The 22,015-nt window shown below is 48.9% G+C and overlaps 1 protein-coding gene across 6 annotated transcripts in view; it reads left to right on the top strand.

Annotated features, from left to right (window-relative positions):
• Positions 1-22,015, top strand: part of GAS7 (growth arrest specific 7) — a 204,258-nt gene that overhangs the window by 121,014 nt on the left and 61,229 nt on the right. For 5 of the 6 annotated variants that reach the window (XM_082605545.1, XM_082605546.1, XM_082605548.1 and 2 more), the window contains one exon: positions 1,107-1,227. In XM_082605545.1, the coding sequence (XP_082461671.1) occupies positions 1,107-1,227 (121 nt within the window). Of the gene's footprint in view, positions 1-1,106; positions 1,228-2,018; positions 2,115-22,015 lie in introns of all 6 variants that reach the window. The other variant, XM_082605550.1, reaches the window with a different exon arrangement.

The raw sequence follows: 22,015 nt of genomic DNA on the forward strand, positions 1-22,015 counted from the left end.
GCTGTGTGTCTCTACTGCTCACTTTCAGTCTCTTATCTTCCTAAGCGGGGGTCATCAGTGATCAGAACCTGCCTCCATGGGCATGGCTGGGGGGTGCTGAGGGCACTTAGGAGCTGACGCGTTTTAATATTTCTGAACAGGGTCCAGCTTTGTCGAGAAATTCACAGCACCTCTCCTCGTGTGGCTGGAATTCTGATTTTAGTCAATTTACTTTCTTCACAAGGAACAGCAATTGTATGACGGGCTAACCTGGACCTTCTTTCCTTGCTTTTCAATGTTCTTTAGCTAATAACTTTTGCTTTTGTGTTTATTGAAGAAAATTTAGATGAGAGAGAGAAGCAAAAAGAAAAGAATAAAAATTCCCCAGAATCTCACCACCACAGATCGCCTCTGTTTTAGCCTTTGTGTCTGCATCTTGTTTTTCTGTTCTATGCTTTTTCTCTGATTTTTTTTTTCAAAGTACTACCGTGCATAGCTTAAAGAATTAAACCGCACATCAGCGCGTACGATGGAAAGGAAGTCTGTTTCGACTCAGATTCCCAGCTGTCTTTGCCAGAGTGATTTTGGACACTTGACTAGAAAAACCCCACCTAGATCGTCATTGATTCCTGGCTTTATTATGGAAGGTTTAACATCTCGCTGTGCTGAGACTTGCATTAATTACTCCTGGTCGGTTCCCACAGCAGGCCCTGGGCCTTGTCTGCTGCTGTATTTGGTGGTCCTGAGGATTTTCAGATTCCACAGTGGGAGCTGGAGAGTGACCCGCCTCCTCCAGGCAGGTGCAGCACCCCTGTGAGTGGTTTTTTGGGGGCCCAGGAGGAGAAAGCCCAGCTCTTGTGTTAACTGACGGGCATCTCCCCCGTCCTCTGGGGGGTGCTGTCCCTTCTGCGGTGGTTCTGAAAATCAAGGGCTGCTCACACCTCATGCTCAGGCAACCCCCGAAATCACACCTGCAGCCTGTAACCTCCCCCAGGGAGACCCGTGGGCCACGCGCCCCCGCCAGTGTCGAGCCATTCCAGGGAGACTTCATCTGCCTCTGACTTCCTGGTTGAAAGACAGTTGCAGAAATGCCACATGTGTGTGACCTTCTCTGTCTTCCTCCACAGAAGCCTGGAATGGTGCCCCCTCCACCGGGAGAGGAAAGCCAGACCATTGTCCTTCCACCAGGCTGGCAGAGCTACTTGTCCCCTCAGGGCCGGCGCTACTATGTCAACACGGCCACCAATGGTGAGTCCCGCTCTGGGCAGCGTCCTGCGCCAGCCCCGGGGTCCTGTCCGTCTGGAGGGGTGGTTCTCTCCTCCCTCCTTCACCTCCTGGGCTTTAGACTTTTCCTCCCGAAATCTACCTCAGAGGCTGCAGGGGAATCTTGCCTTCTTCACAGGGCTGGGTGGCAGGGGGCTGAGCCTGGGTGGGGAAAGCTGCCTTCAAAGTTGGGGTCATCCTTGGAACCTCACAACCACCCGGCATCTTTGTGGAACCCAGCCTCATGGTCTGGGGCTGTGTTTTCCAAACTGAGATCGCCAGAGGGTCTGCAGTCCACAGCTGGTTTAAATCGAATCAAACAGGTTACGCTACTGCATGATTTCTTGGAACTTGGAATGCGCTGATTGATACCCGAACAAGGGTTATGAGAGTGGGAGTTCCCTAATTTCATCACAACATCGCTCTCTCTTCCCTGAAGTATCTCACTGGCTGGAGTTTCTTAGGATGTTTATTGGGAAATTCTGGGGCTAGTTATGGATTCTTTATTCTAACCGGTAATTGGAGGTTCCCTGTGCATTTCTGAGTTGGGTCAGGACCACATCTCTTTGCCTCCGATTATTGTAGGCATCCTGAGCCTTCACAACAACTCCAGGATCCTAGCACGTAGGCTGTAGAATGACCTGCAGGAAGTCTGGAGCAGGGTCACAGAAGGAGGTGTGGCAGAATCTATAACAAGGTGGACAGAGCCGTGTACAGGCTGTGGTCTTGGGCTGGGCAGAGCGAAGCCAGCCATCAGCTCTGTCTCTTGACCCCAGGGAAGTTGCCACCAGAGAACGGAGAGGATGGAAACCCAGAAAGTTCGATTTGGTGGGAATCACAGGTGTGTGTGCCAAGGCAGAACACGGATTCGGGTAGGATTTCGGCACCTCACTTCCCTCATCTGTGCCTACCTGACTTACCTCTTCCCACCCGACAGGACCATTGATATGGTTTATGTTTATGAACCTGCACTTGGCTGGAGAGGGGTGGGGAACTGGTGACAGGAGAACCAGCTGCTGTTTAGAGGAAGCAACAGAGAAGGCAGCTGACAGCTGCCACTTGGGGCATCTGGTTTGTTTATATTCCCTGGCAACCTGGCCTTCCGCTCAAGGAGTGGGGTGTTCTTGTTGAAGAGGTGACCAGGGGTTTCTAGGAAAAGGGAAGTGAAACTATTTCTGACCATTCTAATCCGAAGCTTCCTCACAATAAGCATGTGAGCAGCTTTGTACTGTTATCAGACTTTGAAGTTTCGGAGGTGAGTGGTGTTTATGGGCGTGCCCCATCTGTAAAATGCAGAAGTTGGACCAAATGATGCTGAGATCATCAAGAATTCGGCTCCATTCTTGTCCTGAATTAGGCACTTTGTTACAAAGGGGCAGAAGGGTAAAAGTAGCTTCCTAAAATCTAACTGATTTTTTAAAAATAGCCGTGTAACAAACAGTCTGTTGCTAGTATATGCTCTCATTCATTTAACTAGCCCTCTCTTTAGTAAGGGGATAGTTAAATCCCATTTTATGTTACCAGGCAGTGTGAATTTCCAATAACTTGCATGTCAAGGAATAGGCTTCTTTTTTCAACCATTTAAAAATGTAAAAGTCTATCTTAGTTAAGGAGTTCCTGAGCTGTATGATGACATACATGTGTGGGCCAAGGGCCATATTGGTTGCTGTATTCCTGGCTCCTTGGTCTTGCATTCTAGACACATGCCAGCTTTTTTTTAAAAATCAATAATCAAACAATTACATTTATTGTAAATATATTATATGTCAAAATGCACTAAATTACCCATAAATAATTTTACTTAGCCTACTCAACAATCCAGTATAATAGCGGTTCTCAATAGGGACAATTTTGCTCACCAGGGGGCAAATCTGAAAAGCATTTTGATTGTTCCAACTGGGGAATATACTGGCATCTAGTGAGTAGAGGCCAGGGATGCTGATAAATATCCTACAGCCCACTAGACACATGCCAGTTTTATTCATTCATTGTTTAATTCATTCTTCATCTGGTTGATTGAATTGTTCATTCAACAGACATGTGTTGGGCCTCATGTATGTTCCAGGCAGAGTGTTGGATGCTGAGGATATAATGATAAAAAAGCAGCAGCCTCAGCCCTCAAAGTACTTAGCTTCTACTAATGGAAGCAGATTTTTTTTTTTTTGTGGTACGCGGGCCTCTCACTGCTGTGGCCTCTCCCGTTGCAGAGCACAGGCTCTGGACGCGCAGGCTCAGTGGCCGTGGCTCACAGGGCCAGCCGCTCCACGGCATGCGGGATCCTCCCAGACTGGGGCACGAACCCGTGTCCCCTGCATCGGCAGGCGGACTCTCAACCACTGCGCCACCAGGGAAGCCCTATTTTATTTTTATTTTTGGCTGTACTTTTATTATGTTGGCCATATTTTAAACTTTTGATCCAGCTTGCAGGGTCTTAGTTCCCTGACCAGGGATCAAACCTGGGCCCTGGCAGTGAAAGCGCCAAGTCCAAACCACTGGACCACCAGGGAATTCCCAGAAGCAGATTTTAAATGAGTCCATATTTGATTGCAGTCGAGAGCAGGGCTGTGAAGGAGGAGTCCACAGTGTTTTGAGAGCATGTCCCAGAGAGACCCTGGGGAGGTCAGGGGAGGCTCCTGGAGGAGGAGGTTCCCTTCAACTGCAATGAGAAGCATGACAACAATATTGGTCATGTTTGGAGGGATCGTGCAGACCCTGAACATCACGTTAAAGATTTTGCTTTTTAGTTTTAAGGCACTAGGAAGACCAGATATCTTTCTGATTCTCCTCTGGAATCTTAACCCCATTTTGTTTGGCTGCTGGGCTGCTTTGTAAATTTTTTAATCTGACTGCCTTTCTGCAGGAAGGTGCTTATCAGAGCAGCCTCTTGCTGTACTCACACCCACGTTTATCTGACCCCTGACTCCTGGAAGCATGTGTCTCCTCACAGCCGGGCCAGCTGCACCCACCTTTCCGCCCCAACTCTTGGATCTCTGCTGCCCTGGGACTCTGGCCAGAATAGCGCACCACTGCCCAGGAAGCAGACCCCCTTCTCGCAGGCGCCATGAGCCGTTTCTTTCTTCTTCTTTCTGTCTGTCTACCTTTCTTCCAAGCTCTCCTGGTCTGCCTTAATCCCTAATTGCTTCTTTTGCAGAGGGCGCTGGGGTACCATAGACGTGCTGTCCCCGTTTTTACACCATGTACAAATGTAAGGAGTTGAAAGCCCAATCTACATTTGTATTACCTTGCTCTGGCTAATCTACTTATTTTCAAATCCGTTTAGGATTTTCTGCATGGGGACTGTTACAGGGCTGCTGTGCTGGGCTGTGGGATACAAAATCAAACCAGAGGCCGTCTCCACCTTCAACGACTGCAGGTGTGATGGAGTCAGAAACACGGAAACCAATGAGTGTTTTGGGTGTTAACGTGGAAACCTGCAGGCTCAAGGAAGGGGGTCGCCAGCTTTATCTGGGTATCAGACAGGTCTTTGAGAGCGGGGATGTGGGGTCCTTGCCTTGGGCGTTCTCAGCTGCAGTGGCAGCACGAGCAGAGGGGTGGCAGCAGGGGGAAGGCTGATGTGGCTGGCGTGGGTGAGGAACAGAGGTGGGGGGACTTGGAGGGTCTGATCCACTAATGACCCCCATGGGGCAGTGTGAGGAGTTGGGGCTTTGCCCTGTGGGCATGGAAAGCGATGGAAGGGTTCAGAGTGCCAGCTTGACATCCTCAGAATATCGTGGCGAGATTGCTCGTGCAGCAGAGTGATGGGTTATAGGATGGTGAACAGGAACCTGACAGGCTCGATGAGAAGTAATGAGCTCAGCTCCGTGTCTGTAGTTGTGGCCGGAGAGGAGGAGATAACGATCTGTCAGACAGGATGTGGCAGGTCCAGGAAAGAAGAACGCACAGATTCCTTTCTGCCTTGTGTGCCGGAGCTGTTCAGTGAGAACAGGGGACTTGGGAGGAATGGCTTTGGAAGAAAGAAGATGATTCCACGTTGAGCATACCGTTCCTTGGGGAACATTCAGGGAGAGATGGGCAGTGTATGTTGGACGGATGGGTCTGTGACTCAGTGGTCGTCATCTGGGCTAAAGATGAGACGCTGGGGAGCTGTGTGGGTGCACGACGTGGTGGGCAGAGAGCAGGCTGGGTTACACCCCCACTTGTCCCTTGACCTGGCTTCGTCATGCAGGGACCAACCTGCGCAAGCCCAGGTAGCGGCCCCGGAACTTGCATTTCATCAGCAGAGAACTGAAGTCAGGAGCGTGCAGGAGGTCGCCCAGGGCAAGCCTCCAGGGGGAAGAGAGCCCTGCAGAACCACGCTTAAGGGAGGGGCAGAGGGGGCTTGGAAAGAATCGTCAGAGATGTGAGGCTTCTAGGAGCAGGCAATGTCCTGAATGGCAAAGGAGAAAAGATTGTCAAGACAGACTGAAATACAGGTCAGATTTATGGTGGGGGAGAGGATATTTTAAGTCTTTGGGGAAAGCACACATTATTTAATAAATGGTGTTGGGCCAGATGGCTAACAGGAAATTTTGTTGGGTAAGTTAATGCAATGACACTATTGTTTTCGTAGAAACTCAGCAAGGCCATCAGAGCATGAGACTTCGGGAAGCATCTTTCCCCCACCCATCTCCCCTTATCGCCTCACGGTTTATGGCTCTCTGTCAGGGTGGTACTGAGTTCAGGCCCCAGGGTTCTGGTATCAGGAGATTGCTTGTGCTGCACTGTCCTGAAAAGTGCTCCATTCCACCCAAAGTTGACTCTATTGCCAAAAATGAGAGTGTGTTTAGTTTCTGAATATTGAGCTATTATCAATAGCCAGCCTATTCAGGGACCTAAGCTAGTGTTAAGCAGGACCTCTTATTTCCATAACAAATAATTGCATTTCAAGAAAATAGCACAAAGTTGTTTTGTTCCATTTATAATTGGAAGCCCAGATATGCACATTTAATCACTTAACAGCGAAAAGGTCAGAGATATTCAGGTCTTCTTTTTGGAGAGATGCTGGCTTTTTAGATATTATTTAAGATATATTTTTACAATTTGGACCTCGAAGAGATATTTCAAGCCAGTAACGAAGGCCAAGATTAGTTTTGCTTAGTGTACGAGTCAGTATTTTATCTCTTATATATATTAATCTTTATATACTTTAAATCTGATAGTTTCATTTATCTGTCTTTCATTTCTAAAGAAAGAGGATCATTTGAAGAGGGTGCTTTAGTCCTGTTTCCCTAGAAAGCAGAGCCTGAGGCAAGGATTAAATGTTAACACCTTATTTAGGAGGTATAAGCCCAGAATGGTGAGGGTGGGTGAGAGGGGGAAGGGAGGCAAAGGAAGATGCCATGTGATGCTTTCTAGCCTTGACAGTGAACTGACAGTGAGCAGGTTGCTCAGCAAGTGTGTTCACTTCTCTGGAACCAGGTTTGCAGAGAGGAGTCATGCCTTTGAGTAGTCCACGGGAGAGCAGAGGTGTTTTATCTGCTCACCTCCTTCTCATCTCCTGTTTCCCATTGGCCACGCTTCTCTGCTTGAGAGCCATTTCCCCCCACTTTGGGGTGTATCATCTGACCCCCAGCAGCCTCTTGGAAAGCCTTATTCCACCCCCACAGAGTGATGCTTCAGCCAAGCCCAAGGCGGATGGTCAGTGGAGCATGGGTGAGGTACCAACCAAAATAGGAGGAGGCAGTCGATGGAAATGTGAGGAAGAGCCCAATGTCTGTCCCAACCTGGAGGCTCCTGTCCCACTATGTGCTGGGCTGTACATCTGTCTCCACTGTCAGACCTTGATGACTTGATTATTTACAGGGTTTTGGTGGCCAGTGACTTTTACTCAGTCATCCTAGGGGGAACCTTACAAATCATTGAACACAGCAGTTGGCAATCTACAGCCCTTGGGCCAAATTCAGCTTGCAGCCTATTTTTGTAAATAAAGTTTAATTGGAACACAGCCGTGCTCTTTTCTTTTTTTAATATATATTTATTTTATTTATTTATTTTTGGCTGCGTTGGGTCTTTGTTGCTGTGCAGGTCTCATTGTGGTGAGTGGGGGCTACTCTTCGTTGTGGTGCGTGGGCTTCTCATTGCAGTGGCTTCTCCTGCTGCAGAGCACGGGCTCTAGGCATGCGGGCTCCAGAGCACAGCCTCAGTAGTTGTGGCTCACGGGCTCTAGAGCGCAGGCTCAGTAGTTGTTGCACAGGGGCTCCGCAGCATGTAGGATCTTCCCCAACCAGGGCTCGAACCCGCGTCCCCTGCATTGGCAAGAGGATTCTTAACCACTGCGCCTCCAGGTAAGCCCCTCTTTTATTTTCTTATTGCCTAAGGCTGCTATTGCCCAAAGATGGCAGAGTTGAGTAGGGTCCATATAGCTCACAAAACCAAAAATGTTTACTCTCCGGCCTCTAAAAGGAAAAGTTTGATGATCCCCAGCCTAACAGATAGAACCCATTGATTTTACATACGAGGAAGGGAGTCCCCCATGGGGTAAAGGGACTCAGTCAAAGTTACCTGCCCATTCAAAGACCAAGCTATGCTTGGATCCCCTGTCTTCTAATCTTTTCCTTTTTACCTCAGTATACAGGTGGATGGGCATGGGGGAGGGCAGTGACTTAATCTGCAATAAGGGTAACTGAGCTCATGGATTAGTAGCAAAAACAATCCGAAATAACTTTTATTTTTAAGGGAAACACAACTATCTTCTGAGAGCATCAGCTGAAACCCAGGAGAGCTGGGAACTGTTTTTAAGCTCTTTTGACAAAGAATTCATATGTATAAATGTTTTATTATGTTTGTGAGCCAAATGTGGAGGATTAAACCGGGATTTGAGCTTTTGGATTCATTTACCAAATAATAGGCACTTTTCTTGATTTCTGGTTTTAATTTTTCTTTAAGTGAGTAGATTCCCATTTAACTTTATTACAGCAGGAGCTAATGTGAGTTTCTGGATAAGTTTTCCAGTAGAACGCTTTTTAAAAGCATTCCTTGAGCTTTTCTTTGTTACAAATAATTGGATACTTGAGAGAGCAGCCCTGATCATTCTCAGTTAATAAAAGTTGCCCTGAGAAACTTCTGCACCCAAAAACATCAGTCTATTTTCATCTGTCCATCTGTGTTGAACAAATGTGAGACTAAAACGATGCTTTTATTTGGCACATTCAGTTGATTGAATGTGTGTGTGCACGTGTGCGTGCGTGTGTGTTCATGTTTTTTATTTTAGCTGTATTATTTTTCTTTAATGGACTCTTTTTTGTGTGTGTGTGGTACGCGGGCCTATCACTGTTGTGGCCTCTCCTGTTGCGGAGCACAGGCTCCGGACGCGCAGGCTCAGCGGCCATGGCTCACGGGACCAACCGCTCCGCAGCATGTGGGATCTTCCTGGACCAGGGCACGAACCCGTGTCCCCTGCATCGGCAGGCGGACTCTCAACCACTGCGCCACCAGGGAAGCCCTAATGGACTCTTTCTTAATGGAAAGCTGTGAGACCTTAAATCTTACTATTCATCTGTTTCTGTGGGGTTGTTTTTTTCCCTTCCAGAGAATTCCTTTTAATCTGTAATATTAAGGTAACACTTTAGTACACAACACATCTCTCATTTCTCAGCAGTTTTTAAGCAGTTTTAAATTCTCCTGGAATTTTGGCAGGTGCCAAGTGGGTTAGAGGGTCATTCACGCTGCCAGGAAGTTGAAGTCCCATAAAAATCAAAACACAAAGGAGACAGAATTTTATTGTTTGCTAGTGTTACTTTGAAAAAGACAACTTATTGGTCAACAGTGTAAGAACTTTCCTCATTGGATGTTAGGTGGAGTCACCAGTTAGCAGCAAGTGGTTCAGATCTGAAATAAAATAGAATGTATGGCATAGGACCCAGCAGTTCCACTCCTAGATATCTACCCAAGAGAACTGAAAACGTGTCCACACAAAAATTTATACATGAATGTTCATAGCAGCATTATTCATAATGGCCAGAAACAACCCAAATGTCCATCAGCGAATGAGTGGATAAACAAAATGTGGTCTGGGAATTCCCTGGCGGTCCAGTGATTAGGACTCCACGCTCTTACCCCCAAGGGCCTGCGTTCAATCCCTGGTCGGGGAACTAAGATCCCACAAGCCGCTCGGTGTGGGCCCCCCCCCCAAAAAATTAATATCCAAAACAAAATGTGGTCTGTCCCTGCAATGGGAAGTTATTCAACCATAAAAAGGAAGCAAGTACTAATGGGTACATGCAACATGCATGGGTGAACCTTGAAAATATCGTGCTAAGTGAAAGAAGCCACACACACAAAGCCGTATGTTGTGTGATTCCATTTATATGAAATGCTTAGAATAGGCATATCCATAGACCCAGAGAGTAGATTCGTGGTTCCAGGGACTGGGGAGAAGGGGTGACTTCTCACGGGTAAGGGGTGTCCTTTTGAGGTGATGAAAATGTTCTAAAATTAGATAGTGTTGATGGCTGCACATCTCTGTGAATATACTAAAAGCCCCTGTAATGTATGCTTTTAGAGAGTGAGTTTCATGGTATATGAGTTATATCACAATAAAAACAGGCATATTGAGGTAGGTGGGTGAGTTGGTGACTTTCCTGGTATCCTTCCAGAACAAGTCCTTAGATGCCTCAGTTGGGCATTCCTTCTGCCTGATTCCCAAACTTTGGTGGGCATTGAAGCACATAGGGAGTTTGTTTAAAAATATTGATACACAGGTCCTGCCGCAGGCCTACTGAATTGGAATCTACTATTTGGAGCAAGTAAAAATTTCTGCTTTATATTTTTAATTGTTTTCTGATAGTCACCACCTATTTTTGACTTCTAAGGAGACAACAAGATTGATGATGGCAGGGTCAGCGGATCAAATATTCTGAAGCTGAAGAGTCCATTGAAATCCAGTTTTCTCTTTTGGAAATTCAATGAGAAAATACAATTTTCTTTGAACAAGTAAACATGCATTATAGTCCCAAGGTTAAATAAATGGTTTATGGTTATATAACCATAAACCATTGTAGTTAAAGTAGAATCTCGTGGAAAAACTACTTGAAGACAATTAACTCAATTTTACAGTGACAGGATATAGAAAGAGAATAAAACTACCAAGAAAGGCCCTTCACCTGGCTAATGTTTATATTCTTGTGTTGTCAGGGTAGCAGACTTGCAGATATCTCTAGCCTTTATTCTTGTCTACATAACAGGATGTAGTGGCAGGTCTTATCATTTCAAAGCTTTTGAGTCAATAGCTCAAAAAAAATTTTTTTTGAATCTCAGTATTTTTGCCATTAAAAAAAAAAAAGACGTATGAACTCTGGTGTCAACTTTGTTTCTAGCTGAAACTAAGTCAAAGGATTTGGGGCTTCTACTATTTTCATTTTCCCATTCTCTGTAGCACTCTGACATCTAGACAGCATGAACACCATCCTTGCCTTCAAGGAACTTGGAGTCTAGTGAAATAGTTCAGGCCTTGGAGATGTAAGAAAGCTGTGAGTTTTTCTTCCTTCATATTTCTCTTCTCTGGAGAACATTATCCCAGGATGTCCTAGCTTGCCTCTGCTTTGCTTAGGACATATGTACCAGTGTAGAGTCACCGTGCCCTCATCAACACTTTGCAGAGCCCAGTGGCCTAGTGAGTGTGGTGGGATCGGATTGTATCCAATGACTCATCCAGCCCTATCACGCTAATCCATCCATATAAAGTGGTAGGATCTTTACCAGGCATTAGATCGACCTGTATTCATTACAGGCCAAGAAAAGTACAAGATGATCGTGAGCTGTGTATCCATAACGAATGATGTTTGCTTGGTTTGAACTCTGGTGTGTGCTGACTGCATTCCTAGGGCAGTCATACTGCCCCTGGTGGCGGTGGGGCAAGGCAGGGTCAGGACCTCTAGATCCAGGTGAGCTGTCCTGCAAAGATTCAGGTAGAGTAGATGTCTCACGGTGGATTGTCTTGAGGCCAGAGGCTGTCCACAGAAGAAGTTTATTTTGTGTTCACCATCCTTAAAGATGTTGAATGAGTTGCCAACATTGAAAAATTGGGAAATTTTTCATAACCTCCCAGATACTTGTCTCCTGTTGAAAAATTGTGAGGTATGGCCACATGCGACCCACCTTCCTGCCTGAACACCACCGGGTGGATCTGAGCAGGTTGCCACCACTCCTGATTTTTCTTCTACTCGAGTCTGCTTCATGCAAGCATCTTACATGTCCAGTGCTTGTGGGGCCTTGAGCTTTGACCTGTGTTTGGACATAGCCTCATGGCTTTACAGCAAGTATTGCAGGGGAGAATTAGCATTAGGCATAAAGTCGGGAATCTATTTTATAAATGCACTTGGAAATAAGAGATTATGAAAGGGGACCAGGCAAGAGATGAAAGAATCGGGAGAAAGGACTGACCAGTCCACTTCAAGAAGAACTTTCAGACTCATCCCATACTCTGCCTTATTCCTGGAGCTTTTATGTGCACCCGGCCTATTAGTGCAGGAAGCATTGCCGTTCGGGGGCTTCTGTAAAGCCTGTGTGTGTGCGGGGTGGGGGTGGGGCAGTGGGAGCATGTGGCGCAGCAGGAAGTTGGGGTCCACAGGAAAGGGCAGTCTGGACAGGGATAGCCATCAGTGCTGTTTAAAGGGTTAGGTCCCACGGAGTCAGTGGAACTCCTGGCAAAAATGGAAATTATCCATAGGTTATATTCTGATACGTGAGTGGGCCAGGACCACGTGAATTGATTATCAAGCCACAAGTGTCTGCTCAATGCCTCCTCTGTGCCCGTCTCTCATTATGCACTTGGATGGCTCCTTGCAGGGGTGGTGTGGGCGAACACAATGCAAATGGCTTCGAGAACACCTCCTGGTGGAGAGGAGATTGTTAAAAGAGACTTTCCTCGTGGGTTGCAGTCCATTTTCTTTCCTGCCTGAATAGACCTCTGAAGGCCCCTTCCGGCTCTAAAATCCTGTGCAACAGGGAGTCGCCACACCGCCGTGCTCATCACCCACCACTGCTGGGGAAGGTGCCTCCATACGGAGAGCTGGCGTGGTGTCCCGGCGATCAGATCTTCACTATTGGAGGAAGATCTCGGAGCTGAGGAACAGCTTTTTTGTAATTTCAGTCCAAGATGGATTCCGGAGTAGGCAGTGCTCTTCCAAGAGGTGTGGGAGGAGGATGGGGTGAGAAGTTAGTGGCGCGGGATGAGTGTTGATCGCGTGCGCTCCCCGGCAGCGGGGTGCTGGGCTGGGCACGGGGCTCTGGGAGCCTCTCCTGAAGGGTCTTGCAGTCCTTGGAAGGTCATGGGCTGGGCCTTGTACCCAGAAGGGCTCCTGGACATTCCTGTTGAGTGACACGCTGCCCTCTTGCCGGCTGTGCTTAGCGCCTGTGTACCCAGCCCGAGAAGAAATAGCCCCTATAATGGGTGAGAGCAGAGGAAGTTACCGAGCGGTTTAGCACAGGGATAGACTGTGGGAAGAACGTGCTGGAAGGGGATTCTGCCCCCCGCCCCCTCCCCAGGCATTCAGCCTTAATGGCCATTGTGGGTATCTAATGGGGGTGGGGGGGTCTCGGGGACTGGGGATACTTGGGGTAGGGAGGTCAGAGCAGGAGCAGTTTTCCAACTGGTACAGAAATTTTTCACTGTTTGAACAAGCAGTCTGACTGCACTCGCGCTCTTCCTGGCTGCCTGCTGGGACATGTACTAGGGCTGGGGCTTAATTGTCCCCTGGTCCCTGGTGGTCCAGTTCCTTGCTGCCCCTCTGGGCCCTGCCACAGACCCGGACCCTCTGCTTCTGAATCCCTGGACTCCTCTGTCCAGACTTTCTGGCCCCAGATCAACACCATAGGTTAGCGTGACCTCCATCCCTGCTGTTCCCAGCCAGCTGCAGCCTTTTGCTGCCTGATATGGGTTGAACTGTGTCCCCCCACCCCCCGCAAAGGAAGTTTAAGTCCTAACCCCTAGGATCCTTGAATGTGACCTTGGACATAGGGTCTTTGCAGACGATCAGGTTAAGATCCTGGAGCTAGGGCTTCCCTGGTGGCGCAGTGGTTGAGAGTCCGCCTGCCGATGCAGGGGACGCGGGTTCGTGCCCCGGTCCGGGAAGATCCCACGTGCCGCGGAGCGGCTGGGCCCGTGAGCCATGGCCGCTGAGCCTGCGCGTCCAGAGCCTGTGCTCCGCAACGGGAGAGGCCACAACAGTGAGAGGCCCGCGTACCGCAAAAAAAAAAGATCCTGGAGCTTGCTGGGTCCTCATCCAATATGTCGGATCCTTACGAAAGGAGTTTTGGATGCAGAGACACACACACATACAGGGAAGACGATGTGAAGACACAAAGAGAGCCCATCTATGAGCCAAGGAATGACTGAGGCCACCAGAAGCTAGGAAAGAGGCCTAGAGCAGATCCTCACAGCTCTCAGAAGGAAGCAATCTTGCTGCCACCTTGGTCTCAGACTTCCAGCCTCCAGAACTGTGACACAATACATTTCTGTTGTAGTCGAAGCTGCCTAGTTCGTGGTATTTTGTTAGGGCAGCCCCAGGAAACCAATACATTTCCCACGCCCAGAGTAACATGCCATTGTGGTCTCTTTGGGCACTGCTAAGCCAAACAAGTGGTGTTTTGTCCTCCGCGATGCTGTGGAGAGGCGCAATCTGTCATCTGTGTCTCCGACACCTGGCCTACCGGGCAGTTAGCACCAGCAGCAGGAAGGGTGGCCCGCTTTCCTGTTACGTTGCCAGCCTATTGCCAGCCTATCAGTGAATGTGGGGTACGAGCTCCGGCTTAGAATAGCTGCCAGGGTACCAGAATTCTGGTAATTCCAAGAGATGTGCGTGCAGGAAAGCTTTAATACAAGCTGCAGAAAAGAGACACTTTTTTTTCCTTCCCCATTTAAGTGGATTTCCTACTACTTTTTTTTTTTTTTAATTAGAGTAGAGTTGATTTACAATGTTGGGTTAGTTTCAGGTGCACAGCAATGTGAGTTGAGACACTTAATAAAGCAGTTGATTTCCCGATACTTTTGATGCTTCTCTTGAATATACCAGAGAGGACTTGGCTGGAGGTCATGTTCTTCTCTGGTTTAGCCAGATTCTATGTGCGTTCCCAGCATCCTGGTCTTGAGCCCCCATCTGGAAAAGAGAAGGTTGGGCTGCTTTGGAAAGCCTTTCAAGCTTTGTATTTCCTAAGGACAGACCCCTGTGGCCATGCAGACAGGACCCAGCTCCCCGCCACCACCTGACCCTCTGTCCCTGATTCCTGCTGCCTGGGGTGCCCTCCACTCTCATGACACACCATTGCATTTAGATGTGGAGGGAGATCCTTGTTCGCAGGGGTTCTTTCTGAGCAGTGGGATTAGGGAAGATTTTTATTTTCTCTTTTGACTTTTCTGTTTTCCGGTGTTTTCTCCCTGGACCTGTATTACTTGTCTAAGTAGGGTAAAATTAGTTTCTCTGAAATAGAGGAGTGGATGGGAGCTGGGCACCAAGGTTCTCTCTTACTTTGCCTTCCCCAGCACAACATCCCCACCCTCCTCAGTTCCTCTGGAGAGGTGGTCTCATGTTCTGGGGATCCTTCTGGGGCTGAGATGCACAAACTGGAGCCTGAAAGGGCCCCGGTCTTTTTTATATGGCGCAAGGAGCATCCAAGGATGCCGGGCCACGTGATCTCTGCCACAGAAGGAGGTGTGTTCTGGGCTGGGAGTCAAGGAGATCCCATCCCCTTCTCCCCCTCCCTTCTCTTCCTCTCCTCCACGGATAAAGACTTCACTTGCTTTCTGCTGCTGGTATGTAAAATTAACACGTGCTGATGGGGGGGACTGCAGAAAATGTACGGAGAGAACAGAACAGGGGCACAGCCTTGGGAGATAGGACAGAAGGGGCCAGGGAGCACACAGTGCTTTTGGATACCACGTCCCCACCCAGCTGGCTCAACTCTGTGCACAGAGTGTGAATTCCTCTTACCAGGTGTGCAAATGCGAAGCCTTCTTAGTTAGCGGGCTTTAGGGATGGAGAGGAAATCCTCAAGAGGCTTGCATGACAACCCAAACATTTGTGGTCCCGGAGGATTTCTGCTTTGCTCTCAGAGCATCTGCCCCGTGGGGTTCACTTTTCTTTCTCCGCATCTCTCGGGCCAACTTGACTATTTGCCGCAGTTTTCAGCCAACAACACCCGTTCAGAGGAAAGGGGTGAACAGTGGATGCTTTCAAGTCAGGAGTAATTCGTGGGTTGGTTTGATTGTTGTACCTTTCAAAAAAAAAAGACTTATTTTTTATAGCCCTACCTCCAACCCCTGGAGGCAGGGTGAACTGTTGCAGAGAATGCTGTTCGTCCTTGTCTTTCTCTACGTCTGTGGTTCTCAAAGTGGGGTCCCTGGACCAGCAGCATCAGTATCACCTGGGAATTTGTTAGAAATGCTGTCTCTCAGACCCCACCCTAGCCCTCCTGAGTCTGACCCTCTGGGGACGGGTCCTGCAATCTGTGGTTTAACCAGCCCTCCAGGTGATGCTCATATGCTCTAAAGTTGCAGGAGGCTGCCTCTGTCCCCAGCATTTTAGCATTTCCCTAATTGGATGAGGCTTTCAGGCTTCTTTGCAGAGAGGGTTTTCTTTGTTTGTGTTTTTGCTTTTTTTTTTAAACGTACTCATGCACTTTCCTAAGGAATCTTGTTTCATTCAACTCTACCCATTTCTTCCCCATTTTGTGTAGTCTTCTCTACCCGGAATGCCCTTTCTTAATGTTTGAGGAGAGCTCATTTTGCCCAGAATTTCTGTACCTGTTTTGCAGTGTTGGTTCTTTGTGCCTTAGGGGCTGGCCAGCCTTCCTCGGGAACCCAGCGGCCTTGGAAGTGCCTTTGTGGCCGCACCTCAGAGAGATGATTGCCTATTTCTATTTCCCAAAATAACCAGAGCTCTTTCTGACAGTTTCCTCTGGCTTGTGAAAAGCAACAGTCTCAGTGATTTTGAGCATTATTTATAAAATGTAAAGTCACACCTTTTACTGGAAAGTCTTCAAAATCTGGATTAGCAGTGCAGAGCGATTGAAGTCCATAAATGCTGAGTTTCTGAGAAAACACAACAAAAAGGTGACGTATGGGTGGAAAATACCACTTGGTGGGTAGAGAAGCTTCTGAACCGCTGAGCGGTGTGACTTTTTTCCCAGGAGAGGTTATGGAAGTCCTACTTGGGGGAAGTGTTTAGAAGTCACACTTCAGCCTGGTCACAGAAGGAGATTCCAGATGTGGATCTAATGGCCTTGGGGCTGGCGTTGACCATTACAGGGCAGTGCATTTGGGGGATTGTCCAAGGGCAGGGACTACCTTATTATAGGAATAGAAGCCCACCCAAACTAGCTTATGAAAAAAGGACCTTTATTAGAAGGATATGGATCATCTCATAGAAGCCCCCGCTTAAAGACCGGAAGGAAAATCAGCCACGTTGTTTGTCCTGGATTTCTGGGATCTCCTGATGTCTTCTTATGCACATTTCTGGGCCTGTTTCATACATATTTTTCTCTGCAGACTTGCCTTTTTTCTTTAGTAGCCCGTTAGCAGAAAATGATCCAATGGGTGAAAAAAATAGTGTCTTGTCATCTTCATTTGCACTTCTCCAATTTTGAGTGAGAATCAGCATCTTTTCTTCCTTATTGGTCATTTGTAATTGTTTTTCTGTGACCCACCTGTGTACGTTCTGGGCTCTTTTTTTTTTTTTTTTTTTTTTCTTGCGGTACGTGGGCCTCTCACTGCTGTGGCCTCTTCCATTGCGGAGCACAGGCTCCGGGCACACAGGCTCAGCGGCCATGGCTCACGGCCACGTGGGATCCTCCGGCACCAGGGCACGAACCCGCGTCCCCTGCATCAGCAGGCGGACTCTCAACCACTGCGCCACCAGGGGAGCCCTGAGCTCTTTTTGGATTGAGCAGCTTGCTTGATTTCTACTTCATACTGTGTGAAGGGAATTGGTGATCCGTCTGCTTTCCCTGCCCCTTCTTTGTCTTTCTGTTGTCTGTTTATCTATCTTTTTATCTACACACACACACACACACACACACACACACACTCACTCACTCACTCATCTTTAAAGTCAGCCATTGGCAACGTAACCAGACTTGCTTCTGACTGTGCTTTGAATCGAGCCTCCATTCATTCCTCAAACATCTGTTGAGTGCCTGCTGTACCGGGGGCCAGGGAGACAGAGGTACATTTATCTGATACAGTCCCAGCCCTTAGAGCACATCTCCTGGAGGATTGGATTTGAAAGCACGTGTTACAGCTGAGTTAGGAAGAGCTCATCCAGCTCCCCGGCTGTCAGCTCCCTGAGGCCAGGGCTGATGCTGTGAGCTCTCAGAGCCCCTCCCCAGCCTGGTGCCTGTTCACAGGGCTCAGAAAACCTAAATGATGTTGGCGGGGAGCACACAGGGCTGTGAGTGTCCCAGGCTTTGATTTGATAAGTTTCCAGCTGAGAATATCCCACTGGCACTGACCTGTCTTCTCTGTCCGTGCCAACCACGTGGGACCAGGATTGCATAAAACTCATCTTTCTTGTCCTAATCAGGACTTTGCCCTCAGGGGCTTAAGATAAGGCCTTGTGCTGGAGCGCCTCCTCCTCCAGGCTGCCCACTCACTAGAACCTTCTCCTGATACCTTTTCCCTCTGGGCTTCCTTCACTGCAGTGCTTTGTCCCCTCTCTTCTTCATCAGCTCCTATTCTAGGAAAAACCCTAAGGACTCAGTTGTGCTAAAGGGTTTGTGACAGTCACTGTAATTCCTCAGGCTCCCTCAGGAACTCAAATAGATAACAAAGCCACAAGTCAAAGCAGAGGCTCTTGGGGACAGATGTTATGAAGCTGGTATTTTTAGAACATTGGGGTAGACATGACACCTTGGAGGGTTCCTTAAGTTACCCTACGTTGCTGTCATACATCTTGCTTTGTACTATGCCTGATCCCATGTCTGATCCCTCCCCTGGGTTTTTTTTTGTCTCATCCAGGTCCCTCCCCGTCTGTGGCTGGTTCCCATCGTGGTTTACTATGGACTGTACCCGTTTTTCTTACATCTGATTAACCCCTGAGACTGCTTGTTAAAATGCTGACTTCTGGGTTCCACCCAAGACCTGCTAAACCAGAGTCTTTGGGCGCAAGGTCTGGGAATCTGTAGCTTCAGATTGAATGATCTGATGAGAGACCAAGCTTGGGAAACAAACCTGGAGCTTTGCTTAATAGTGGTGCTTAGGGTCTGGATCCTGAGTGTTCAGGCTTTGATGTGATAAGATTTCCTTCTGGGGACCCATCTACAATTTTCTCAGCCATACAGCAGGGGTTGTAATATCTGTGAGCTGGCAGTCAGCTGCCCATACTTGCTGGCTCAATGACACGACCCCCTTTTTCCTATGTTGCATCAGCCCTCATCATTCCCCAGCCCAAGTTGGGGGATTCCCGGTGTGTTTGACTGAGTCTACACCCTATGGGGAGGTTGGTATGTCGGGGATCCTAAAGGGATTGAAGGACAGGCTCGGGGTGTTCCAGGCGGACCACCCTCCCTACTAGAATTTCTCTGGGAGCTCCCCACCCTGCTCTTCCAGGCCCTTTGTGCCAGCTGGAGCCAGTCCAAAGCTTGGCTCAGGCCAGTATCCAAGGGCCAGGGCACTGGCGGGGCTGCTGCTTCATCCATTGGCATCACCAGCCTCTGTATCATCTGTAGAGCAGGCGTCAGGGCCCCTGCCCTGCCTGGATCACAGGGTTGCATAAGGATTCTGTGGGCTGCTGTGCGGGGACCCCCTTGCAGCTCAGACATGCTCACAAAGACCTTCTAGCCCCTCTTCCCCCAGCCCCCGAGAGGGAGCCCTGCCCTCCCTCTCCCTTTGGGAGCTGTGCTCTGTGAAGGCAGGAAGAGGAGGATGGGGCAGGGAGGCAGCTGGTGGGGTGGAAGTTGGGAAGCAGAGAGGAGGAAGGAAGGAATGGAGAGGGTTTTGTTTCCTTCATATTGTTACTGTTGTTGTTTAATATGTTTGAGGGCTTCCTCTGTCTCCGAGACTGTGCTGGAAGCTATATGTGCCCGCTGACCGTGCATCCCAGGACCACGAGGCTGCAGTCGTGTTATCCCCACTTTACAGTGAGGAAACCGAGGCCGAGGACCCAGTAGTAAGGGGTGGACCTGGGATTCGGACCTCTGTCTGTGTGACACCTGAGCTTTTAGGAACATCTCTAGGCTGCCTCAGAATATTTGAGGGGTGTTTTAAACACCTGGTCCAGGTTCCTTTCCATTTCTTGCCTTTCTTGTGCCACTGGAGTCCTGGTATCCCCAGCTCTCCTATTCCTCAATGCTCAGGGAAGCACCCCAGGGCTGTGTGTGCCGCCTGAAGGCTGGGAGTTGGTGGGGTGTTAGCTGCCACCTACTTACCCCCATCCCCCCCCCACACCCAGGCTTGACTCCAGCCAGCATTTCCCGCTGAAGACCTCAGGTCTCCGAGCCTGGGGTCCATGTTTGCTGAAGCTCAGGCAATAGACTAGATTCTGGGGCAAGTGGCCGTGGTGCGACCTTTCTAGACTGCCTGAGACTCAGGGTCTGGCCCAGGCTCAGAAGCCCTCCCGCTGGTGATCAGACCTAGATGATCCTGCAGAGCAGTTCTTAACCCCTGCAAGTGGGTGTTGTGTTTTATCGTTTGTTTGTTTAAATGTACAAGGCTATATTTTATTCAGTTAGGTACAGTATTCTACATATCTCCAGTTTTTATGGAATTTGTTAATCCTGTGTTTCAATTCTTTGATGTCATTTTAAAAATTTTGTGCCTGCTTGATTTTTCAGTTTTGACAGAGGTGCTTTAAAGTCCTAGTTTTGGAGGCATGTCCACTGCTTGCAATTCTGAAAGTTTTCTTGGCCACACCACGTGGCTTGCAGGATCTTAGTTCCCCGACCAGGGCTCGAACCCGGGCCCTCTGCAGTGGAAGTGCAGAGTCCTAACCACTGGACCGCCAGGGAATTCCCTGCAAGAGGGTGTTTGCGAGGAGCTTTTGCGTCCTTCTGTTTCCACATGCTCTGTGCCTGCCAAGGGCATCTGGGGTGTGCGTGATCAGGACCCAAGAACCCAGTTCCTCCTAGGCTGGTACCTGTGGTTATTTCACCTGATAGCCAGTGGGGACAGCAGAGAGCTACTACTCAACCAAGAAAACTGACCAATCATGAGCCAGGAGTCCACTGGTGGGTGGGGCAGAGTGTGGGAAGGGGAGGGGGAGAAGGGTGGGGGACAAGGCTCATAGATCCGCCCAAGGCAGATGAGGGTCAGGGGCTCGCTGACTTTCCCACTGCAAGCTCGTACCTTGTAAAGCATGAAGGATGTAGTCTTAACAAAGGGAAACGAAGTCTCCAAGTGACTTTAAAGTTAATAACTCCTGCCTTGCTTACTGTTTTTTAAAAATAATTATAATAATAATTATTCTTATTTTAAGGAAGGGGCGTCTGTGCTCTGAAATCACAGTTACATCACTTTCCACCTTTCAACTATACTCTCTCTTTAAAAGTTTTATTCTACATGGGGCAGCCACTGTAATCCACTGATGGGGAAATGGAAATTTCTGGCTTCTCACGTGGATGGCTAGAATAGCAACCTCCCTTGGTCCGATTTGATCCACGGTCGGCAGTCAGCTCATTTGTGTGTATCTGTCTCCCCTGGTTTCAGCGGAAGAGGTTCGAGTTGAGTTAGAGTTGCCTTTAGGAAAAAATGTGTTTCTCCTGAATTGAGTTGGATGGTCAGAGGCTTTCCAAGCACGGGTCTCATTCCTTCCACTCTGTCCTCACTGGTCCCCACCCCACCCAGAGCCTTTGGGGCCTTCATGGCAGTGACTGTTAGCAGTCTGGGTGGTCACCTGGAATGACCTAGAACCCCAGGATGGAAGCCCGGAGAATGCAAGGGGGCCTCAATCCAGGGTAACTTGAGCCCCGAGCTGCCACTTCAGTTTTGCTTTGGCTCTATCAGGGAGCCTGGTGTGCTGTAAATAGATTAGGGAGTCTTTTATTAAAAAAGACCTGGAAATGGTTTCCTGCCTGTGTGTGGTGTGGTCATCTGGGGTGATTTTTCCTGCTGCCGATGAGGTCACTCAGCCAGAGCCCTGGGGGCTCTCTGCAGATGTCCGCCTGGCCTGCCGCAGGCTCACAGTGGCTTTGTATTTTGGGCTGACCAGAGCTGGCTAAGACCAGGAGGTGGGCTGGGCGGAACCCTTCAGGCATCTGCATTGTCCCTGATGGAGTCCTGGCGGAGGTTGGATAGAGAGATGAGATACAGGAGAAGGGATTCCCGCCTCTGGAGGCCTGTGAATGACCCAGGCCGGCGAGTACAGGGCAAGGGGCCTTCCTTTGGGCCCCAGCATCTAGAGCGTGGTTCAGACTGCAGGCAGCATCTCCCTGTGATTCCAGAGCCTTCTCCCGCAGTCCGCTGGGAAGGCTGCATGGAGGAAGAGGCGTTTTAGTTGGAACTTGGCAAACGAACATGATCCTGACATGCAGGGATGGTGGGGGCAGGAGGTGGTAAGGTGTGTAAACAATCAGAGCAAAGACCAACAAGTGAGTTACCTGGGCTGGAGTGAGGTCAGTGGGAGTCAGTCTGGACAGACAGACAAGGTGGCTGTGCTGGAGCCTCGCTGGCCGAGAGGTGGGCGTGGGGATGACAAAGCTTGGACTTTGTTCTCTGTGCTGTGTTGGAAAGGAGGCTGCAAGGGATTCTCCAGGTGAGCGCTGATCCTGAGCGGGGAGACGCGTTAGGGGTGAGGTGGGGAGGAGGAGAAGAAGGTGATGGAGGGGGCACCTCCAGGCCCCGGGAACT

The sequence above is a fragment of the Mesoplodon mirus genome (assembly GCF_964341445.2).
Source record: "Mesoplodon mirus genome assembly, chromosome: 18".
Classification (NCBI taxonomy): domain Eukaryota; kingdom Metazoa; phylum Chordata; class Mammalia; order Artiodactyla; family Ziphiidae; genus Mesoplodon; species Mesoplodon mirus.